This window comes from Pipistrellus hanaki, assembly GCF_964339955.1.
Source record: "Pipistrellus hanaki genome assembly, chromosome: 3".
NCBI lineage: Eukaryota > Metazoa > Chordata > Mammalia > Chiroptera > Vespertilionidae > Pipistrellus > Pipistrellus hanaki.
In genome coordinates this window covers 2,454,429-2,473,818 of record NC_140505.1, presented here as the reverse complement: position 1 = coordinate 2,473,818, position 19,390 = coordinate 2,454,429, and the positions used below count along the sequence as shown (strand labels likewise).

The 19,390-nt window shown below is 51.4% G+C and overlaps 1 protein-coding gene across 1 annotated transcript in view; it reads left to right on the top strand.

Annotated features, from left to right (window-relative positions):
* Positions 1-1,028: 1,028 nt before the first annotated feature.
* Positions 1,029-19,390, top strand: part of VEGFC (vascular endothelial growth factor C) — a 73,897-nt gene continuing 55,535 nt past the window's right edge. Inside the window, exon 1 of the mRNA XM_084876263.1 lies at positions 1,029-1,438. Within this exon, the coding sequence (XP_084732389.1) occupies positions 1,286-1,438 (153 nt within the window). The 5' untranslated portion in view covers positions 1,029-1,285. The remainder of the gene's footprint in view (positions 1,439-19,390) is intronic.

The following is a 19,390-nucleotide window of genomic DNA, read 5'->3' as shown; positions in this document are numbered from 1 at the left end:
GGCCATGCACACAGGGATGGGCAGTGGGCAGAGGGCCCTGGCCCAGAAGGCTTTGAAGCCCCAGGTGAACGCTGCCCTGATGCCCGAGGGCGCTTTCAGAGCGCGTGGAGCTGGGTCAGACTAAGAAAGCTTCCTCTGCAGCTCAGACTTCAGATGCAGGAAGTCTGAGTTCCTCCAAGCAGCTCAGAGTGAGCGGGATCTTTCCATCTGGTGCATTGAGTCCCTGGGCTTCCTCCTCTGGGACATGGCCCCTCCGCCCCCAGACAGGACCTCTGGGGCTGCCAGCACCACGCAGCCCTGGGCGGTGCCCCTTTGGGGAAACGCAGTCACTCCATGCAGTTGTCACTCCCTACAATGTGCTGGCCACATGGCCTCTTTATCAGCCCTTTCTCTTTCCCGTCTCAGCCTGACTCCTATATCCTCACTGTCCCTAACGCCTCTGGCCAGAAGTTGGGGATCCCCAAAGGGTCCTCCGCACGCGCCCGGGGGAACCCGGTAGTTCTGGCTTCACCAGCAGCACCCAGTGACCAGGGGAAGGGGCCTTGGCCGGGTCCAGGTCCCCGGGGATCCCCGCCATGGCGAGGGCTTTCCCGGGGGCCATTCAGCGCGCCCGGGCCACCTCCAGCCCTGGAGCGGGCGCGGCGGGCCGGGCCGGCTGGATCCTGGATCGGACGGGCGCCCAGGGCTGCCCGGGACAAAGGGGCTCCCCCGCCCCAACAAGTGCTTTCTCCCGCTGCCCCTCTGCCCAGGCTGGGCCTGCAGCCTGCCGGCCCGGACCCCGCGGGGAGGGAGGGATGGATGGATGGATGGATGGATGGATGGATGGATGGATGGAAGGGACCAGGGTGGGAGGTGGGGCTCCCGGCGCCCGGGCGGGAGCGGGCGGCCCCGGGGGCAGCGCAGGGGAGGCGGCCGGCGGCCCGCGACCTCCCCCTCCCCTGGGCGCAGGCAGAGGGCCATGCCCGCCCCGCGCCCGCCGCCGCCTCCGCCGCCCACCCGGCCCCGCGCCCCGCGCCCGCAGCCGCCCGGCGCGCCCGCTCCCGGGAAGGGAGGGAGGAGGGACGCGGCCCCCGGGAGCCGGAGGGGCCGCCCGCCGCCGCGGGGCTCCCGCCCGGCCCCCCTCCTTCCCAAAAGCGCCCGCCGCCCGGCCGAGCGCGGGCAGCTCGGATGTCCGGCTTCCTGTGAGGCGCCCCGCCCGCCGCCACTGCCCGCCCCGGACCGTGCGCTCGCTCGTCGGCGGGGAGCGGCGGGGAGGGAAGGGCGGAGAGCGGGGCCGCCGGGCACCATGCGCCGGCCGCGCGCCCTGAGCCTGGCGGGCTCCCTGCTGGCCGCCGCGCTGCTCCCGCTGCTCCCGGGGCCGCGCCGCGCGCCCGCCGCCGCCGCCCTCCAGGCGGGACTCGGCTTCTCGGACGCGGAGCCGGACGCGGGCGAGGCCCAGGTGGGTGCCGGGCCGGGGCGCGGGGATCGCGGGGATCGCGGGGATCGCGGGGGGCCGCGGGGTCGGGGCGCGGAGGGTCCCGAGCGGCGTGTGCGTTCCGATCGCCGCGCCGGGCGGACGGCAGTCGGGGAGCTGGGAGCGGGCAGCGCGCCCCCAGAAAAGTTTCCTGCTCTTCCCGCACGGAGTTGGAGCCGAGGGGACTCGGGAGGTGCGGGCGGGGCGGGCCCGGGCGGCTGGGGACCCGGATCGCGGAGCCGCTCGGGGGGTCCGTCCCCGGCGCCTGGACCCGGCGCGGGGCGCGGCGGCTGGAGCGCAGGCGGCACCCCGCGGGCCGGGGGTCACGCAGCGCCGGGTGAGGAGCCCTCGGCGTGCTCCCCGCTCAGACAGACAGCCCCGCACGGGAGCCCGGCGCGGCGCGCGACCGGAGAGAACAGTGGGGACGGCCGCCGGGCTGGGGCTGGGGCCCGGGTCCGCTCCCGAGGTTGGTGCCACTTGAGGTGCCCCGGATGGCATGGGACCCCAGCCGGCCTGACCGCACCCTCAGGAACCGGGGTTCTGAAATCTGGGTGACGCTGGGGGAAGGTGGTGTGGGTGCCTGTAGTTCAAGCGGCATTTGGACTCTTTGCCTAAAACCTTGCCCGGAGGCGTCCAGAGCCGCTAATGTGCAAAGTGGAGCTGCGGGTGCCTCTGCTTGCTGCCCCTCCGAGGCACATTCACCCACAGCTCCGAGCTGAGGCCGGGCCGCGCTCTGGAACTCTGAGGTCCCGCTGGAGCGGCCCGGGAGGTCCCCCTCCCGACCCCGTCCCCGCGGGCCTGGCCCGCTCTGCTGCTCTGGGCCGGAGGCAGTGTCCGCTGGGAACTGGCTTGTGGATCACATACACTGAACGGGTGGGGACCAACCTATCTTCCCAGCCAAGGTTTGAAATGCGCTTTAAGACTGAGCGACTAGTTTTTAATAGGGGCTCCCCGTGTCTTTACGTTTTGGGGCGGGGCTCACATACAGGACACAGGGCGGCAGGGAAGAGCCTTGGGAGCAGAGAGAATGGGAGTTCGGTTGCAGGACAGAGCGCATCATGTGGGCGATGGGATATTTGTAACACACAGCCACACACAGCCACACGGGTGTCACTGTGGTCTCAGAGTGCCCTCCGTGTCCTTAAATGCCGCCCAGAGGGAGCAGGACCCGCGGCACCCACTGCTGCTGTGTCCCTTCTGTTCCTGCAAAGCCAGCCATTGGGAGGATCGCCTGTGGAGCTCACTGAGGGTCACTGGAGGAGAGGGGGAGGTCGGAGGTCAAAGGAGAGGTCTTCCCCATCAGCTAAGAGCCTCCCCCACGCCCATGGCAGTCTGTCACTGCTGGACAGTCCTGAGTGAAACCGCTGTGTGTGTGTGAGTGTGTGTGTGATGTGTGTGTGTGTGATGTGTGTGTAATGTGTGTGATATGTGTGAGATGTGTGTGTGAGATGTGTGTGTAATGTGTGTGATATGTGTGAGATGTGTGTGTGAGATGTGTGTGATGTGTGTGTAATGTGTGTGATGTGTGTGATATGTGTGTGTGATATGTGTGAGATGTGTGTGAGATGTGTGTGATGTGTGTGTAATGTGTGTGATGTGTGTGATATGTGTATGTGAGTTGTGTGTGTGAGTGTGTGTGTGCGATGTGTGTGTGTGATGTGTGTGAGATGTGTGTGTGAGATGTGTGTGATGTGTGTGTAATGTGTGTGATGTGTGTGTGAGATGTGTGTGATGTGTGTGTAATGTGTGTGATGTGTGTGATATGTGTATGTGAGTTGTGTGTGTGATGTGTGTGTGAGTGTGTGTGTGTGTGCTTGTGTGATATGTGTATGTGAGTTTGTGTGATGTGTGTGTGAGTGTGTGTGTGTGCTTGTGTGAGAGAGTTTTGGCAGGTGTGTTATTGGACGATACAAGGTAATTCATTTTTAACTTCAGAACTGTCTTCCTGGGAGAAGTGACCCCATTTCGCTCCTGGCTCCATCGCTCTCCCTGGCTCCCCGCCCTGTATGTTCTGCCCAGTGAGCCGGTCCGCGTTCTGAGTTCCGAGCGGACTCTTCCCCACGCCATGACACACGAGGTGGGGTCTCTGAGTGCCACAGACCACAGGCAGCCCGATCGCACCCTGCCCTGAAGGGTCCCCGGGGGGAGGAAAGGCGTGGGCGGCATGTGGCATGTGCCCCTGCCATGGGATCGCCAAGAGACCAGATCCAGGCTCTCTGTCTCTCCCTAGTGGCCTCAGCAGTCGCCTCCTTTAGGCATGAGCCCGGTAAGGAGCTGACTTTTCTGTGGGCTCCATGATCCCAAGAAGAGATTTGAGAAGGTAAAAAGAAGAGGCCAGCCGAAACCGGTTTGGCTTAGTGGATAGAGCTTCAGCCTGCGAACTAAAAGGTCCCAGATTTGATTCTGGTCAAGGGCATGTGCTTGGTTACGGGCACATCCCCAGTAGGGGGTGTGCAAGAGGCAGCTGATCGATGATTCTCTTTCATCGATGTTTCCAACTCTATCCCTCTCTCTTCCTCTCTGTAAAAAATCAATAAAATATATTTTTAAAACAAGAAGAGGCCAACTAGACATAATCTCCAAAAAAGGCAAATTGTTGGTCCCTGACACTTTGAATGCTTTTTTTTATATTCAAGAACTGCAAAACAGCTCATAAACTATGAACCAAAGTTAGCCAGCCAATTCTTCCCCCCCCTTTCTCCGTCCCCTCCCCCAGAGCCATGCAAAAAACAAGGTAAAATCACAAATGCAGACAAGAGACCCTGTGCTTCCCCCTCTGCTTGGGTCTATTGGGCCCCTCTTTCCAGTTACTGGTTGGAGGACGTACTCAAAGCCCTGGATTGCTTCTCTGCAGGGTGTTAGGGCAGCCGAGTCCAATCAGCAAGGTGAGGCGAGCCGGGCTGCTCGCATGTAACTAAAGTGACGTGGGCACGAGGGGGGAAGAGGACATATTTGACCTTGTCGTCACTCTGAAGAACACTGCACATCCTAGGGAACACACCAGCTGGTTGCCTACAGTCACGTTCCAACCTGTGATAAGAGAGAGGTCCCTCTGGCTGGCGGGATGTGAGGACTTTGATTTTAAGAGAAAAGTTGGTTCACAGAAACAGCAGAAAGGAAGAGCTACGTCATGTGAAATGTGCTTATGGGACTTACACTGTACGGGCCTTTTATTCCATGAATTGGGTTGGACTAGGGGCATAATTACCTACATCCTTCTATGTTTTTAGAGTAATAAATGCAAGGAGAGCATATTTTACATTGCAGATACCCGTGTTAAAGAGGAAGCTCAGCCCTGCTGGTGTGGCTCAGTGGTTGAGCATTGGCCTGTGAACCAGGAGGTCTTAGTTTGAGTCCCCTCAGGGCACATGGCCCGATTGAGCGCCCAGTCCCCAGTAGGGTGTGTGCAGGAGTCAGGGGATCAATGATTCTCATAATTAATGTTTATCTCCCTCTCCCTCTCCCTCTAATATCAATAAAAACATTAAAAAAAAATCAAACTCAACATAAAACTTACAACCTGTGTCAACTGAGTGAATAGTGTGGAAGATGAAATATTGAATACACAAATATAGTGTCATATTTCCTGTTTCACACAGCTTCAAATAACTTTACATTTGTAAGTTAAATGCAAAAGAAGACTAGCTTACTATTAACAACATCAATTCCTTTAATGAGGATAGCTATTTTTAGTCACTATAATGAAAGCACATCTAGTTTATGGTGACTATCCCCAAAACCTTCAGAATAATGACAAGTAGTTTGCAGTGCGCCCCACTTCCTCCCTCTGTCACTTACACTGCTGCGTACTTCCAGGCTTGTTTTGTCTTTTTATTTACCGCCTCAAATCCACGTGTGGTGATGCTTTTCAAAATGCCGTCTGGGAGCCGGCTGCAGCAGAATTCCTCGCCGTCTTGAATTGCTCTTTTTCTTACCTGATACTCATCAGCTCCCTGGTCGCGGGTCTGGGAACATGCTGTTTTAACTAGCCTGCTAAGTCATCCTCAGGCACAGTGAGTTTTGAAGTCACCCATCTATGGTATGCAACAATGATTGATTTCATCGGTTTTTATCATCTTCAATGCATGGTTGTTGAGTCAGCAAGGGCAGTTAGTGGGCCTGGGGGGGACTTCAGGCACACATTTACTCTCTCTTCAAGGAGCTCCCAGCTCAGGTAGGAGCAAAGAGAGGCTTCAGCACAGCAATCCCTCTGCGAGCCCCCGGGGGAATGGCACCAGCTCCCTCTGGGTGTGGACAGCGTGGGAGAGAGGCACCTGCGAGGCCTCATTGTCTGGGTGCCCGCGCATGGGCAGAACTTGAGTGGTCACCTGAATGAGAGCTCCCAGCAGACCACTCCGTCAAGCTCAGGGATCCCTTTCACGTCTTGGACGGGAGAGAAGGGGCAAGAAGGCCGGCAGGACTGAGGGAGTCCGTAGGGTAAGAGTGAAGGCTCTTCTTGAGAACAAGTCTGTAGGGATGGATGGGGTTGCATTTCAGGAATGTGACCATCATGCTGTGGGGCATGGGGGTTGGCTGTGCATGACCTGGAAGACAGGAAGAGGGTATTGAACTCGTGTGCGGGGTTGATCGGTCAGAACCTTGGCTGGCGGGGGGAAGGGGTAGGGGAGAGGAGGAAGAAGCGGGGAGATTGGTCTTGTTAAGAAGCAATAGCAAGGGTGAGAAGGGGAGCTGTGAATAGTGCAGCAGGTACAGTGATAACAGAAGGAAAACTGTGAGACCAGTGGTTCTCCACCTTCCTAACTCCACAGCCCTTTAATACAGTTCCTCGTGTTGTGATGACCCCAACCATACAATTATTTTCATTACTGCTTCATAAGTGTCATTTTGCTATTGACATGAATCTTAGTGTAAATATTTGTGTTTTCCAATGATCTTAGGCTCTACAGCAGGGGTTAGGACCGCTAGCAGCAGTCACCTAAGACCATCGGAAAACACAGATATTTACATTACAATCCATTAACAGTAGCAAAATGACAGTTATGAAGTAGCAACAAAAATAATTTTATGCTTGGGGGTCACCACAACATGAGGAGCTGTATTAAAGGGCCGTGGCATTGGGAAGGCGGAGAACCGCTGTGTTAGAGGAAGGATCCATAGATCTGGTGACTGACTAACAGGAAAGACACAGGATTAGGGGAAATCGACCTTGACCTCCGTGTTATAGTCATAGGACACGTTGAGCCTGCTTGAGGGATGAGGGCATTTCAGAGAGTGAAGAGACTGGTTTTCACGGATGCATAGAGGAAGACCAAGGCATTGTTCCACAAATCACAAGATTTTACTAAACTAAGCCATCTTTGGAGACGCACATTACACCCTACCCATCCATCTCACTAAAGGGAAATAATTGTCTGGGATCAGCCGGACATGGACTTAAACTGCTTAACAGAGCAAAAGTGTTTAAGTGTTTGACAAGTATTATAATAGTACAATCCCCAAAGGAAAACGAGCAGAATGCATACCCCATTACTGGGCATTAAAAACAAGAAGGTAAATGTTATTCCATTAAAGCGGGCTGCGATGTGTAGCTGGTTGCAGCCGCCTCTGGGCGTGGTGGGATAGCGCCCGGGCATTATCTGAGGTCCTTCCAGTCCCCACGCTGCGGGGCAGCCCCCAGCCCTGGATCTCAGACAGCAGGACCCCAGGCAGGGAGCGGCGCTGTGTGTGGAAGGGAAACTTCTTCAGCTCATTCCGCACAGTCATGGGAGGCCTCGGAGTCCGACCCCTCCCAGCCCTCTGTGAGAAGCAGAGATTGGGCCCCCGAAGGGCTGGATTGTTGTCCTTCCCCGGGGTCTGATGCCTCCACAGCCTGTGAACTTGTCCTCAGTGGGTCTGACCAGGTGTTTGGTCAACCTCCTGTCTTCTCGGAGCTCTGCCCCAGCTCCCCGAGATGCTAAGGTGGAAGGCGTTGGGCATAGCAAGCTCTGTTCATCTTTCCTCCTGTTCCTGCTGCTTCATGTGCTTCCTTCTGAACTTGGGACGCCTGCCTGCCTGCCTGGCCGCGGTTTACTCAGGAAATGGGGACCATCAGAGCCGCAGTCTAGGAAGCCGCTGGTGGCTGGTCTAGCCTAGTGATAGGCAAACTCATTAGTCAGCAGAGCCAAATACCAACAGCACAACGATTGAAATTTCCTTTGAGAGCTACATTTTTTAAACTTAAACTTCTTCTAACGCCACTTCTTCAAAGTAGGCCATGGTATTTTGTGGAAGAGCCACACTCAAGGGGCCAAAGAGCCTCATGTGGCTCGTGAGTGGCAGTTTGCCAACCGCAGGTCTGGGCAGCTCACTCTTGTCCTTCCGTGCTGGGCTGGGCAGAGGGATGGGCTGGGGGAGCTCACTCTGGGCGTCCAGGTCTGGGGCTCCAGAAGAGGTGTCTGCCCCTCCTTGCTGGCAGCCTGGGTCTAGCGTGGCGTGCGGCTCCCAGTTCCCACCTGGTGCTGCGGGGCCCGGGAACCGGTGTGAGTGCCCTGAGCACCCCCTGTGCTCCCAGCATGGTCTCCTCTGGCAGCCAGAGGGGACCGAGCAGGCTCAGACCGCCTCTGGACACCACGCACGCCTCCTACATGGAGAGCAGGTGCCTCCATCATGAGCAGGTGACCCTGCAGCCCCTGATCACCGTGTGCCTGTGCGGCCACAGGTGCCGCTTCCTCTGTCACCGCCCCTCCGTGGGGTGGACGCGGTCACATGTCATTGAAGATGATGAACCTAGACTCCAAGGACTTAGCCAGGAACAAGGCTGTTCCCTTTTAGAAAGCCTTGGAAGCAGCGGTTTATTTTTATTTTTTTTTTTATATATTTTTAAAATATATTTTATAGATTTTTTACAGAGGGGAAGGGAGAGGGATGGAGAGCTGGAAACATCAATGAGATAAACATGGATCAGCTGCCTCCTGCACACTTCCCACTGGGGATGTGCCCGCAACCAAGGTACATGCCCTTGACTGGAATCGAACCTGGGACTTTTCAGTCCGCAGGCCAACGCTCTATCCACTGAGCCAAACTGGTTTCGGCAAGCAGCCGTTTAGAAGACTGTGGTCCTTGGGTTGGGCCTTCAGGGTTTCCAGAAGCCCGTGACGCCCCCACCCCCCCTGCCCCAGCTGCAGCTGCGGAGGCAGAGGCCTCTGTGCAGGGACCAGGGACCATCCGGTGCCCACAGGATGCTCTGCAGGAACTGGGATGCCCTGGGCTGGCACATGGAGCCCCTCTGCTAAGGGAAGATGGGAAATGGCTTCTCCCTGGCCGATGTGAGGTGGCCCGAGCGTGGGAGGGCTCCCTGAACCCCAAGGGCAGGCTGGGCAGCGTCTCCCGGTGCACGCCTCCACCTGCAGGCAGCCTGCTGGGCCCTCGGCCCGGCGACTTCTCCCAGACAGCGGGGCCTGGAGAGAGCAGGCTGGTTGGCACAGGCCTCACCCCTCCTCCGCCTTCCTGCCTGTGCTTTCCTCTCTCCCTTGTCCCCGTGGGGGAGACACGCTCCCTCCGCACAGGCCACAGGCGCCCCGCGGGGCTGCAGAGCCAGCTGTGACCGGGTTTGCATCCTCCTGAGTCAGGGTGTCAGCAGCAGAGCTCTGCAGCCAGGGGGAGGACCGTGCCCATGATGTGCAGTGATTCTAACCTTCCCACCCGTGTCCCACGTGTGTCCGAGCCGCGGCTTCTCTTCGCTCCCAGAGAGCGGTGGTGGCTCTGCCTGGCTGGTTTGCCTGCTGGGAGGCTGTGGGCCCTGTGGGGAGAGGAGGTGGCTCCTGGTTTGCTTCCTTGGCACCTACCACCGAGCCCATGGGAGGGGGTCCTGGACCCGCCCCTGGGGGCTCTCACAGCCCCGTGCTGACTGTGCCCTCGGCCCCCCTGGACCCTGACATCCTGAAGCTCATTTTCCTCACTGGTTTGGCGCTGTCACCCTGATCCGATCTGATGACATAAAGCTGTTTGCAGCCTTTGTTTCTGATCTTGGTAACACAGGTGCTGATGTGTGGTGCTGCCGGGGCGGTGGGGGCGGGGGGGAGAGTGGTGGTGGTGGTGGTGGGGTGATGAGACAGGGGCCTGGGTGTCCGGGAGGCACAGGGCCTGCTCCCAAAGGTGCTTGCAGGCCTCAGGCCCCTGACGCCTGGGAGGGATACCCAGGGGCCCAGGAAGAGATTGTGTGGACAGGTGGGGGGAAGCAGATATCTCAGCGTCGTTAAAAGAGATGTGGCTTACAGTACTAATTCCAATTTACAGTGAAGTCACCCCGGAACAGCTAAGCCATGAAAGCATGCTCTCACTGAGTAACATATAAGAAAACGTCCATGTAGGCCGGCCAGGCGGTTCAGTTGGTTGGAGCACAGTCCTGTACCCAAAAGCTTATGGGTTTGATCCCCTGTCAGAGGGCACATGGGAGGCAACTCATCCAGGTTCCTCTTTGATATTGATGTTTCTCTCTTCCCCCACCTCTCTCTCCAAAGTCAGTGAACATACCCTTTGGTTGAGGATAAAAAAAGAAAACATAATGGTAGAATGTCTTGTGCAAGAGTTAAACTTGTGTGAACTTGTTGACAACAATGGGATTGCGCTGCTCTGTCCGGTGCTTTTCCAGAATGTTCTGTGCTGTCCTTGAGAAACACTCTACCCGAAGGGTAAGTCTGGTCACCTGAGCACTCTAGTGTGCTCACCACGGTTGGTTTTGTTTGGTGGTTCTATTTGCCAATAACACTGTGAATTCCATGGTGCTGAGCGTGGCACGGTGGTGGGGAGGCGGGTTGCACTGAGCAGACTGGAGAAGGAAATTCAGAATACGTGGTGGACACAAGTCCCTGCTCTCTCAGAGCTAGTGACATATTTTTTACTCAGAATCATCTTTTAAGTGTGTACTTCCTTAGGAATCTGATATAGATGTTGGTTGGAGTATTTTAGGGACTTTAGATCTGATGCCATATTTCTAAACAGAATGTTTTGTGTGTTTTTTTTTGTTTTGTTTTGTTTTGTTTTCTGACTGAATCTGGAACAAATGATCAAACACTAAATAGACACTTTGCTACTGTGTAAATGAATAAATAATTAGGCAATCTAGATGCTACATTTTCTATGAGAGTTTATACACATCCATCCACATTCACTATATGAATCTATTGTACATGCCAATACTGGTATAATCGCATCGTCAAGTGATTTTTATATTTTTATTTCAGGATTAGAAGCATTTGCAATTATATAAAATGAAGCTTTGTATTTAAGTACTGCTATGGTTCCCTGTTTGAATTTCAATGTAACGCAATTTTTTTTTCACTGTGCTTTCTCATTCTCATACTAAGTTCTTTCTCTAAATCGCTGTGCTGTGCTTATTATGGGGGGAACAGAAACAGGACTAAAATAGCATTGCTTCTTTAATATTATTTTGTGCTTAGAGGAAATGTTCATGAAATTAATACTGCTTTTCTTCCAACTTGCTAAAATACTTAGAAAGAAGGAAAAAGCCCACTCTCCCTCCTGCCCTGACCCTGAAGCCCCAAAAGGCAGCCATTGCCCTGTGAGAGGGTGCTATGAGGGGGGCACATGAGACAGACACCCCTCCTCCCTCCTGGGAACCTGCCGGAGTGGAGGAATCCCAGTGCTCGCTGCCTCCACCGCCTGCTGTTCAAAGCTGAGCGCCTCTCTGAAATGGCAGAAATAATTGCCTTGTGCTGGTCGCGGCCTGTAACCTTTTCTCAGGAAAACTGTACTTCTGTCTTCTTTGTTCATGCCTAAATGGGGTCTTGTGTTCCCCTCAATGACATCACACAGGCACCCTCACACACACACACACACACACACACACACACACCCCCCAAAGAGTGGGTAAGTCTGGCAAACTTAATCAGACTCAAATCTTTAAGGAAATGGTCTTTATTTTTTTATTTTGTTTATTTTTTATTTTTTTAAATATGTTTTTTATTGCTTTTTTACAGAGAGGAAGAGAGAGGAATAGAAAGTTAGAAACATCCATGAGAGAGAAACATCGACCAGCTGCCTCTTGCACACCTCCTACTGGGGATGTGCCCGCCACCAAGGTACATGCCCTTGACTGGAATTGAACCTGGGACCCTTCAGTCTGCAGGCTGACGCTCTATCCACTGAGCCAAACCAGGTAGGGCTTGTTTATTTTTTAACTGTTATGGAATTTGGGGGTTGACATTGGGGAAAAGGGAAATGGCCTTGACTGGCTTTCCCCTGGTGAGGGCGCAGCACTGTGAGCCTGCGAGCCCATGACCCCGGAGAGAGCGCCTTGTCCTGGGCGCAGCCTCAGCCTCAGCCTCAGCCTCAGCCTGCCTGGAGGAGCCTCATCCCACAGACCAGCCTGAGGCCTGAGGCCAGGCCAGTTCTCGCTCCTGCAGCAGCCAGCCTCCCGGAGGACTTCTCATTCCTTCTTCTTGTCTGTGTCTGTTGTGTGTACTTAGTTATTTTATCTTCCAAAGCCCTCTTCCAAGTTTCTGTTTTTTGTGTGTTTGTTTGCTTGTTTTTGCTGTAAAAGCTTTATTGTTCCATTTGGCCCAATGCATAGGAGAGGCCCCAGGGGGTTACAGAATGGCTAGTGGTTTCAGGGAGAGGCTCAGGCAAAGCCAGACACCAGGGGGTGCAGAGGGGCCCCTCAAAGGCCTCGGGCTCCACAGGCTGCTGGGCATGCTCCACGGGAAGCCTTTCCCAGAGATGCTGCCCAGCCCAGCCTGGGGGGCCGCCTGCGGAGGGGAGGCAGGTGTGGCCCCTCTTCTTGATGAGTTGCACCTCCTGGCCCCGGAAGTGATTCTGCAGGAAGTCAGAAGTTGCAGGTGGAGCCTGGGGCTGCAGCTGCAGGAGGGCCTGGCTCAGTTCCTCTCCAAGGCCAGGGCGGCCTGAGCTTCCCCCATGCACCTTAGGGCTGCTCCTGCGAATCCTGGAAGAGAATGTAGCCTCCACTGGTTTTGCATCTAATGTAAGAGACTCCCTGGATGGAGCTTCTCCTCCAAGCTCTCCAAAACAGTGGCCCCTTCCCTCCAGGGCACCGTGGTCGCCATGGAAACAGAAGCCAGAGAGAGGTGGGTGTGGGAGGCCCTCAGATGCAGGGTGACCGCAGCCTGCACCTCGGTGGAATAATCCTGAGGAATTGGGGCGGGCATGGTTGGGCATGGGAGTTGAGGTAGAAAGGAGAGGCGTGCTGGCTGGGCTGGGAGGGGCTCGGAAGGTGGTGAGAGGAGGGTGGTCGGAGGCTGGAGGCAAGATGTCAACTGTCCCTGGGTCTGTTCCGTTCAAACACCGTGGAAGCAGGAGGCAGATCCGGGACGGCCTAGGCACTGTCCCAAGTGTATGTTTGGAAAAACGAACACTTATTTAGGTTCCTATTTGCTTATGGGTGGTGATATTTATGACTTCCCTAAAAAATCAAACTAATGGTTTTGTCTTAGCACCAGATTTCCGTTCTGGGGGTGGTAGTGATTCCTTGTTTGTTGTCTGGATCCTGGGTCTTTCTTTAAACTTTGGTGTCTGTCCTTGCCAGATTAGAGTGCCATCTAGGCTCGTGTTGCCCAGGGGTCATGGCATCGCACTTAGAGTTGGGTCATCTGAAGGCTTTATGCTGTGCAGCGTGGGCAAATGATGATATCATAAGTCCTAGTGCACATTGTTCTTCCCACACATTGGCGGCAAGGAGACCTGTCCGGGCGGTGAGCATGGCATAGTTACATCGCTGTCACACGGCACACCGTGCCGCCCAGGCCAGGAGTCACAGATGGACATATTGCCCGGCTCAGTAGTTGAGCATCGACCGATGAACCAGGAGGTCATGGTTTGATCCCTGGTCAAGGGCACATGCCAAGTTGCAGGCTTGATCCCCAGTAGGGGGTGTGCAGGAAGCAGCCAATCGATGATTCTCTCTCATCATTGATGTTTCCATCTCTCTCCTCCTCCCTTCCTCTCTGAAATCAATAAAATATATATTTTTTTAAAAGATGGATTGCACACAAGACAGCACCAGCTCATGTCACAGGACAGCCACGCACCCTCATAGAGGAAAACATGCCCCCTTTGCATTCAGTTAACTGTTGGAGAGACAATGCTGTCTTTATTTTTTATAGTTTTATATTTTTATGTTTATTTTATATTTATTTAAAAGGCATCTTAAGGAATAGTTTTCCCTCCAGTAGCATTCTTTTCTAAAAGAGAGCCCTTTATTTATTTGCTTCTTTTTTTTTTTTTTAATAAATATGCTTTTTTTTTGGCATTGTCTTTCTTGCTTCCAATTATAAATGTGAGCAGATATCTATAGGGAATTCTTTGTAACTTCTAGCTCGGTTCGTTATCAAAGTGTATCAACAAAAATGTGATTTTCTCCATCTCCCAGAGTTGGCCACAACTAGGCCATCAATGTCTAGGAAGTCCTAGGTCCTGTACTTTCATATTTGTGTCTGTCTTTATCACATTAATTTCTTCATCACGTAGTTATTGCTTTCTGTCTGTTAGTGTTTAAACTATCGAATAAAACCTGAGGAAAACAATTGTGTAAATTTCCAAGATGTCAACTGTCTTACATACTTCAAAGTTTCATACATATATAATCATGATTAATTTTTATGGCTTGTGGAGATAGACTAGAACTTAGACTTAAGCGACATGTCACTAGTTCTCCAGACCAGTGAAAAAGCGATTACAAAGCTCACACAATGGCTGTTAAAAGTCAATGAATTTACAACCACTCCATTACTGGTTAGGCCAAATAGTAAGCACCAAAGCATGAAATATAAGATCACTAACTGGGTTGTCTATAATTTAAAACACTACTGAAAGATAACCTAGTAACTATCAAAAGTAACACTTCATGAAGCTTTTACAGCTTCACAAATCCAAGTTGTTCATTGGATATGCACAGAAAGACAAAACCAAACAACATAAAGCAAAATCCAGGCCTTGTGCATGTTAATAGTTTTCTGTGTTTGCCCTAATCATTGGGCCATAGCATCACGTTTTATGTAATAAAAGACAGCCCTGGGATTCCGGTTTGATCTGCTGGGGTCAGGATCAGAGCAGCTTCTCTGCCTCTCCAGTTTCCCTGTCCTTGGTGCTGCAGCTCTTGACCTTGACAACCCCTGGGCAGTCGCCCCCCCAGGGCACAGACGTCCTGCTCTCTCCCTCCTTACAGACCCATCACGTGTGTGTCTTGTGCTTGTGATCATGCCTGCGTTCTGCTGTTGCTATTCATTTCCTTAGTATAACTCTTCAAAGGAAAGGTTAAATGTAGTTGAGACCAAGCTGGGTTTGAAGTGGTGTGCAGTCAGAGAAAAAGCTGGTTTCCCAGCTGCCTTTGCAACAAGTATTTCCATAGCATCGGTCTGGCCAATGAAATACAAGGTAAAACGTAGTAGGGGTTTATGGGAAAACTTTGCTTTTCTCCTAGACACTGCCTTTCTTGTTTTATTGTCTTCCCTAGAAATCAGAAAATCCCTTCTAATTAAACAAATGACTTTATGCTTATCAAAAGGACACTTTTAGACTCACATGGACTGAAGTTTTATAGTTGTTAATGGCAGCCAGGGAATACGAGACACCTTTCTAAGTTTGTACTTAATCCGTTGCCCCTGGAGTTAAAATTATTTAATATCCAAGTTGGATACAATCTTTATATCCAACATTATTTGCCAGCTGATGGAATCTTATAAAATTCTATGTTTATATTCTGTAAAGATGTTAAGAAGCAGCCAGATTTCAAATAAAGGAAAGTTCTGTTTGTTTTGGAGACCATAGATTTTGTCCCTTTGTGCTGTTAAAAATGTTCATACTTTGGGTGCCACCCCTGACCAACTCTAATTATTTTGAAAATGGTAACTAGAACAGAGAGAAAGAGAACTTTTCTAGAGTTTAGAAAGTTCAATGAGAAGTCTCAGAAAAGACAGGAAAAGTGTGCAAACAAGAACGTGTTTTTTACCGTCAGGCAGATGAAGGAGTGGACACTGGGACTGTGCCAACACTGTGCTGTGCTCTAGGCTCCAAGGGCCTGACCTGCCAGCCTAGTGTCAACATGGGAGACTGGGGAAGAGCTCATTCAGATGTGACACAGCTGGGAGGAGAGAGGATCCATGGCCTATGCACGGATCTCCTCCTCTGTCAACAAGTTTCTGCAGATGCCCCTCGGATTGTTTGCACTGCAGTTGTAAAACCCAGTGGAATGTTTATCTGTGATTCCAAAAATGTGGTTTTTCCAACACACAGAGTAGAGTCCACCACAAAATGTGCATATGCACAATCCTTCCTCCACACCGGTGCTTAACATTGAGGGAGGGGAGAGTCACTGTCAAATAATAAATATGAAATTTGGTTCTAGCAATTGATTTCTAGAATATTCTTCCCTGACAGTCTAGAGTAGGGGTGTCGAACTCAATCAGAGAAGGGGCCAAAATCTAAAATCCAGCCTAAATCGTGGGCCGAATGGTTTACTGAACAGTCATAAACTGACAATGTCATAAACTGACAGCGGAGTGCAGTGATGACAGCGCGGTGCGGGCCACATTGCAAGGCCTGGCGGGCTGGATTTGGCCCGCGGGCCTTGTGTTTGACACATGTGGTCTAGAGTATACAGATCAGCACATGTCATGTGCAGGCTGCAAGACTTAAAAAGCACGTGTTCTAATATATTCTTTTAAGACATCATCTGGACCAGTGGTCGGCAAACTCCTTAGTCAACAGAGCCAAATATCAACAGTACAACAATTGAAATTTCTTTTGAGAGCCAACTTTTTTAAACTTAAACTTCTTCTAAAGTCACTTCTTCAATATAGACTCGTCCAGGTCATGGTATTTTGTGGAAGAACCACCCTCAAGGGGCCAAAGAGCCACATGTGGCTCATGAGCCGCAGTTTGCTGACCACTGATCTGAACCATCAAGTATAATCTTACTTAGAGAGTTCATATAGGGAGCTCATTTTTATTTCTAGCATTGGCCATATTTTTCCATTTTTTGATTCTCTAATATTTAGCTTTTCAGTTTCATTCTGTCTGTCACATGCTGTAGCCATCTTATGTACACAGAGATCATGTGTTTTTTTTGCCACAAAAATCCATGTCGGACGAGCTCAGCACAGGTGGGCTGTGTGGAGTAGCTAGGCCCAGTTGCTCCGTCTGTCAGAAGCACCAGGTGAGTGAGGGAGGTGAGTGAGGAAGATGAGCCTTCGGGTGGGGAGCATACCTTAGAGGAGAGAGACGTCATATCATAAAGCTGGACACCTGACATGTTATGATGTTATTAGCCAGTGTGATCCAATTAATTTAAATAAGAAGGGATTCTTTCATTCTGATTTCTGCAGTTTTTAACTACATCTTATTTCCTACCACGTTTGAAACCTAACACTCATAGAGTTAACTTTCACCGTTACTTGTGAATTTAATGATTCAGTCACAGCAACCAGAATTTTCATGGGACATGCAGTGTCATTCTATCGAAAGTCAAATACTAAGTTATATGTTCAGTAGTCCATGGCATAAAGTAACTCAAGAATTCTAAGTAATAGCATGTGGCAAATCAGTGGATAATATGTGTATCATGGATTATAGTTTCTTTTCTTTTTCATCACAATGTGGTGGGAGAAAGTGAATTCCACAAGCAGAGAACATGCATTGTCACTTACTCGGTATTCTAAAACATGGAGTTGTTTTCATGAGTGAATTATCTGGGCCCCTGAAAACTAGCATTCTCAAGTATATTTCAAGTTTTTATTGTGTTCCACTCTCGGACTTGCATCGCAGCCTCGGCGCCTTCCTTGTGTTCCCATCTGAAAGAGTAATGAGTTTAACCCCCGAAGATTTTAAATCTCATTTGGAGTTAACAGTCCTTATCTGAAACTTCCAGATCGTGAGAGTGTAGACTTGCTAATTTTATTGTGCCAAAGTGTAGTCACAGAGAAGTGAAACACTCGGGCAAGTTAGTGCTTTTGAAAAGTATTTGAGTCATGCTGATTTCTGTATAGGATACATTAAATAATATCAAGTTAAGTAAATATAATATTTAAAAAATGCTTAAAGATTCCTTTAAGCATTGATTTCCCTCTTCACTCCCTGTTTTCTGTAAGGCCGGACACAGGACACTTTCAGACTTTACTGGACTTCTTTCTCATGGCGTCGACTCCATTGCTCAGCGTGGGAAGGATAGCAGGGCTTTCTTAGCCACCATGGCATTGGCTCCTGTCCAGTGCACCTCTTGTAAGACCAGTTCCTGGGGATGTTCCTTCTCCCCTTTCCGCGTGTCTCAATGGAAACTGGGGAACAGTTCCTGCTGGACCTGGTAACAGAGAATCTGGTAGTCCTGACCTCAGGGTGCTGACGGCCCGCACCCCATGTGATAAAGACAAAACCTAAGCAGGAGGGAGACGGGCAGTTACACTGTCTTCACACACCACCACCTACCGCGCACCACAGGCTGGCTGTGCCCAGGCGGAGTGTCCGAGGCATTTCTGTCTGCTGGGAGCCCCGTTCCTCACCTGGTTCTAAGTGCCCTGCCCAGGCCCCTCCTGTGTCTAACACATTCTCTCACGGAGACAGGAAGACGGGGAGCGTGAGCGCCACAAAAAACATACTCAGTGCATTTCTGATGCTGATGAGAACATTTCTCTGTTCTTCCCTCGTCAACCTTAATAGTTCATCCTGTTGATTTTATTATTCAAATGTGTAATCTTATATAGAGAGTGTCCCAAAAATATATACACACGCTGTTAGTAATTATAAAGGCAGTGTTTGCTAAAACACATTTCATTGTCAAACTTGAACTATCAGCTGTTAAAGTGTGTGAACATTTTTTTTTTGGGGGGGGGGACACCCAAAAATATGTTAAGCCTATTTTTTCAGTAATTTGACCTTATCTCAGACTTTATGGAAACTTGACCTGAAAAGACATTCAAAGAGGTAGGGGAGCAGCTATGACAAGAGCATCTGGCCTTGCAGCTCGTCCTTGTTTCCTCCGTATCATCTGATTTACTAACGGATTTGAGCAGTTTCTACTGGTTAACATTTTCCCCTTGTGACTGAGTTGTTTGTCCTCGAGCTTTTGAGCTATTCTTCTGAATGCGCCTCCCAGGCAGCTGTCACTGATGCTGATGTTTCGAGTCCACATAGAGTGCATTTGATTTCATGTATCCATTACTTTTTTTAAGGTAACTTTTCTTGAAAGAAGTGAATTTTGCAGGTTCATTGGTTATGTGCACTTGGACTTTATGGGAAGGGGAGAGCATTGTCCTGTTAAGGCAGAGGGGGAGAAGACATGACATGATGGCCCCATGGAAACCCTGGAAACCGAATCAGCATCAGCCCCTCTGCAGGGGAGCGGGGAGGAGGTGCTCTAGTGTGAAAACCAAGATCACAGTCCGCTCACGTATGGCAGAAAATACCGGATTGAGTGCTTGACATTGCATATGAAGGCCGATCACTGCCTGAATACTGCCGTTTCCTTCCAGAGGGGCTGACTGAACCCTCTGAGAGTTAGCTAAAATGGGGGCAGACCGGAGGCTTGCCAGCACTTTCGTGGGGCAGTCTGCGCTGGTTCACCGCCGTTCCTTGGGAGCTGTCATTCCAGAGCCGTCTGATAAGGTAATGGTCAGTGAGGTGTGGCCACAGGAGACACAAGAGGGGCGCACATTTATGGAGTCATGCCACTCTTCCTCCTCAGCAGGCTCTGTCCCCCAGTTTCTGCTTCTTCAGTATTCTAAGGCTGCTAATACCATCTTGTGCTTTTCATATTTGTTTTTCATTTGGAGTGTATGTATCTGTGTGTGTGTGTGTGTGTGTGTGTGTGAGTGTGTGAGTGTGTGTGGCTATTTTGCTTCTTTTCCCTGGACAGTTTGGACATTTAGCCAGAGCTTCAAGTGGACAATGTGTCTGTCTGCTCCTCTTGCCTTACATTCTGTCCAGGACCAAACCTCCAAAACCTTAACTGCCCTCAGCCCCAAGCTGTGAGGC